The sequence below is a fragment of the Schistosoma mansoni genome, assembly GCF_000237925.1.
Source record: "Schistosoma mansoni, WGS project CABG00000000 data, supercontig 0201, strain Puerto Rico, whole genome shotgun sequence".
Taxonomy (NCBI): domain Eukaryota; kingdom Metazoa; phylum Platyhelminthes; class Trematoda; order Strigeidida; family Schistosomatidae; genus Schistosoma; species Schistosoma mansoni.
This window is the reverse complement of record NW_017386075.1, coordinates 145,073-149,711: the sequence shown is the minus strand read 5'-3', so window position 1 is coordinate 149,711 and position 4,639 is coordinate 145,073. Positions and strand designations below refer to the sequence as shown.

At 36.4% G+C, this 4,639-nt stretch overlaps 1 protein-coding gene across 1 annotated transcript in view; it reads left to right on the top strand.

Annotated features, from left to right (window-relative positions):
• Positions 1–4,639, top strand: part of Smp_127610 (Mername-AA213 putative peptidase (M14 family)) — a gene marked incomplete at both ends in the record, with an annotated part of 59,177 nt that overhangs the window by 27,068 nt on the left and 27,470 nt on the right. Inside the window, 2 exons of the mRNA XM_018793532.1 lie at positions 1,547–1,669; positions 2,834–2,961. Coding sequence (XP_018647138.1) covers positions 1,547–1,669; positions 2,834–2,961 — 251 coding nt within the window. The remainder of the gene's footprint in view (positions 1–1,546; positions 1,670–2,833; positions 2,962–4,639) is intronic.

Here is a 4,639-nt window from a genome sequence, read left to right as displayed (position 1 = left end):
ATGCAACCGTCCAGCTGACGAATTTCAATAGGACGAAACGCGCTTCCTGGATTCCACTGCCAGCTAACATCCATCTTTGCTTATAAAATAATACTCTTTGGAAGGAATAAATCATGTAACACAGTAAAGTATTTACATTTCTGGGTTATAGTAGTCTAATCTTATTAGAAATTGCGCTCATACATCACGTTGTTGAAATATTAATTATTGACTGCTACTTAGTCACATTAATTCATATCTGACTATAGATCAGTTTAGGTAAAACACATGAAAATCAGCGTATTCTCTCCCGTTTGCCGAAACATTAGCAATCAAAAAAACTCAAACCTGATTTATGTATCCATAAATAGACAGTAATCAACCTTGGTAAATTATTATTTTACGTTCACCAATTGTCAGGATCGTGGATGAGCACTGCCACTGAGAAGTCCCATAATAGGACTAAACGGCCGTCCAGTGCTTTCAGGTTTACTATGGTGGTCTAGCTTCAATTGACTCACACTTTCAACTCTGAAAATACTAAATCTCCACAAAACCCCTTCTGAAAATAAAAAAAAATATTGTAAAAATTTGCATAAAAGATGTTGCGAAAGTTTAGTGACTACTATTTAGAAGGCTATGATGATAGAGGTGATCTCATATAGACCATATCCAAGTCATATGGAAGTGAAAACTCCGAGTGTGGGGAGTCGGTAATAGGTAATGCAATTATACGGCTTGATAAGATAATCCTCTAACTACTTTTGTATATATTACTTACTTACGCCTGTTACCTTTCGTTGAGGAGCATAGGCCGCTCACCAGCATTCTCCATCCAACCCTGTCCCAACCAATCCTTTCCATTTCTTTCCAGTTAACATTCATCCGTTTCATATCTGCTTTTATTTCTCGGCGTAATGTGTTCTTTGGCTTTCCTCTTTTCCGCCTACCTTCCGGAGTCCAAGCTAGGGATTGCCTCGTGATGCAGTTTGGTGATTTCCATATTGTATGTCATATCCACTTCTAACGTCTTTTCGTGATTCTCTCTTCAGCTGGAAGCTGGTTTGTTCTCTCCCATAAAACGCTGTTGCTGGTAGTATCTGGCCAGTGAATGTTGAGTATTTTGTATAGACAACTGTTTATAAATACTTGTACCTTCGTGACGATGGATTTAGTAGTTCTCCATTTGGTATATATACACGTCATTTATTTAAATAATCATCTGACTTTTCCATACAATACTCCATACAGACACTTAGTCTTCTCACTGTAACATTATTGTCTGGGTCAGGAGTTAAGACTGAGGTAGATTTCAGCTCAGTATGATTCTCAGATTATAAAGGGGAGAGGGATTTGAAAGTGTAGCTTGTCGGTTGGAAGTCAATTACTGTCATTAGTGACGAATCACCATAGTGAATAGTGTGTTGGATGAATTATTCGATTTTATAATATCTGCAATGTGAATCATAAACTAATTCAGATATCTTTTCTCAATATGTTATTTAAATGACTTGAAACAAGATTGGTATATCAGTGTTGTAATTTGAACTAAATGCTGATTATCCAGCCAATCAGTTTCAACGTAGAACCTGGTATGTATATACAGCTTATGTTGTTTGTCCAAGAGACAGACCTTTCTGCTGTCATACCCGTCTACAGTTAGAAGTTCAACTTTTCCCTCGGATTTTAAGTTGCTGCCTTTAGTTATAACGTTCTCCAACTGACCTACCTGACTTAAAGGAACATATGTTCCAGCTAATATAGTTCGGTTAAATCATTACGATAGCCAACCCGACCATCACGTCAAGGCAGTAGCTAACGTCAGAAAAATGCCGATTACTGCTTCTGATATAACTGTTTACTATAACTGAGGAATAACTTCTAACCGCTACTTATTGAAACAGAACAAGTGTGTTATGCCATCACAAGGAAAGAAAAACAAGACTAGAAGAAAACTGATTTATTTACTAACCAGCTGACTGTTTGTAAAATGTTCCTTTCTGATTCTGTAACTCAAGAGAAATTCATATAGTAAAATCCTACTTTGTAATCGGTTGGCTATGGTTGTTCGAACAGGATTACGTACCTATACTATCTTTATTTAAATACATTAGATGGTGCCCATTGATCTGACTCCAATTTGCATGAAGGAATGAATATACATTAAATATAAGTCACTCGTTTCATTCCGTATACTACTACTAGGTTAATCAACATATTTCCAATTCAACAACAAAATCTAAGCACAAACGTAAGGAACACTGATGGGATCACCAATACCAGGACTTATTGCAGAAGCGGTAATGCAGAGGTCGGAAGCCTCGATCTTACCAGTGAGATTCGTTATGTGGACGACACATTCATCATCAACAAAATGGATGTGATGACATCAAGTTCACAATGGAACAGGAATCAAACAAAAAACTATCATTTTTGAATGTATTAATCACCAGAAATGACACAAGAAAACTGAAGACTCAAGTATATCGGAAGCCGACCAACATAGATCAAATTCTCAATTACAGTAGAAACAACCCAAGAACTCTCAAAATCAACTGCATACAAACTCTGTTCAATAGGGTAAGAACACAGTGCAACACATTTGCAGATCAAAAAAATGAAAAATAATCTTAAGACTATCTTTCAAAACAATGGTTACCCAATCAATTTCATCAAAAAATATCAATCCAACGCATCAAGAGAAACAAAATGAAGTACAGAAACCAACAAACGGATCATCCTGTCATATATAAAAGGCATATCAGAAACTATGATGAGATTGTTGAAGCCTTTCGGAGTAGGTGTAGCACATAAACCAACAAAATCACTTCAATCAATCCTATGCAAACCAAAGGACGAAATAAAAAAAAGGTAGAAAAACCTATCATCATCTACATAATAAATTGTTCCAACTGCGAAAAACACTACGTCCGACAAAGTGGACGCCCTCTTCATCTTCGCCCGCATGAACATCAATTAGCAGTCAAATGCCATGATATATCCTCGCTTATATTAATGTATATGGACAACCGTGAACACACATTCTACTGGAAAAAATGTTGAGATCTTGGAAAGATAGAATTCTGTAAAACATCAGAGAAGTTTTAGGAGATTGGTACTCATGTCAGTCAGCAATCAACAAACACATTAAAGTCCCTAGGTTCGAATCCCGCTAGCGGGATCGTGGATACGCACTGCTGGGGTGTGCCATAATAGGATGAAACGGCTGTTCAGTGATTCCAGGTTTTTAATGATGGTCTAACATCAATCGGTTCATGATCTCAATCAAAAACCTTGAAATCGATCCAATTTACCAAACAATCAGAAAAACTATAGACAAATATAAAACCAAGAATCAAATCAATGGGAGATACAATCAAAATAAAAAAGTAAACAAAGACAGGTTAAAAGTCAACAATAACCAACCAGCATCGAGGTCTATGGGACAAGCTATGAGTCATATATGGAGAAATGCAAACACTTCAATTCTTCCTGAAGTTTATGCTGATGAGGTCGTTCAGAATAACGACGAAAGTTCCACGACAAAACCGTCTAGCTCAGAGAACAAAACTCCACTGAAACTAGGCTAATCTTGTTTAAACGATGGAGGTAATACTAAACCAAATATAGATTGATTAGGATGATTTTACTTCAGCCATTCATTTGCTCAGATGGACGTTAAAATCAGAAGCGATAAAGAGAAGCAGAGAAGGTCAACACTCCAACTCACTTTGATATTGACTTGATTCACTATTTGTAGCCAGACAAAAGTAAACTAAAGACATGTAATAAATAAAATAAGGGATACATACATACGATCAAATGAAAACAGTCAAGGTTATAAGCCGATAATTGATAAGGTCAAAACATGTGAGAATAATGACTCCAGAAGAATAAATTAATTGGTCCGTCAAAAAACTAGACCAACGAATGTAACCGTGATACAGTACTATGGGCTACAAGTTCATGTGTCATCATAAGGTCAGTTACACAAAGTATATTACTACCCAGTCTAATTAACGAGTTCATCAGTATCTCTTTTTGTGGCTTAGAAAAGCATAAATTAGGTCAAGATGAGAAAATGTTATAAACTTTGAAAAAAAACTCATAAACTACATGGATTAAACACAAATGTTTAATCAGAGAGGGCGATAGTGGATGCGCACTGACGAGGAGTCCCATACTAGGACGAAACGGCCATCCAGTTACTTTCAGGTTTTCCATGGTGGCCTAACTTCAGTTAACTCATGAGCTCACACATGTTTAAGTTTCATAATAATCTTAGAGAGGGATTTTTGATTTGAGCTCTTTATGAGCTCACTAGCTAATAAAGAATATAAGTGTTTCAAGGTAACCTGTGATGTAGCTCAAGGTCGGGATTGTAGAATAATTCCATTAATGTAACTGGTTGGTAGATGCGTTTATCGGACTACATTTAAGATATAAGCTATTGAATTGAAATCCGTTCAGTGGTTTCGGAGATACAACGATTTTCTCAAATTTTCATAGAACGGCTGGTCGGATTGAGATGATTCTTGTTTTATATTAACGCCCACGCTCTCGCAAATAATCTAAAACAAACATCATAAAAATCCGTTCAGTGGTTTCGGAGATACAACGATTTTCTCAAATTTTCATAGAACGGCTGGTCGGATTGAGA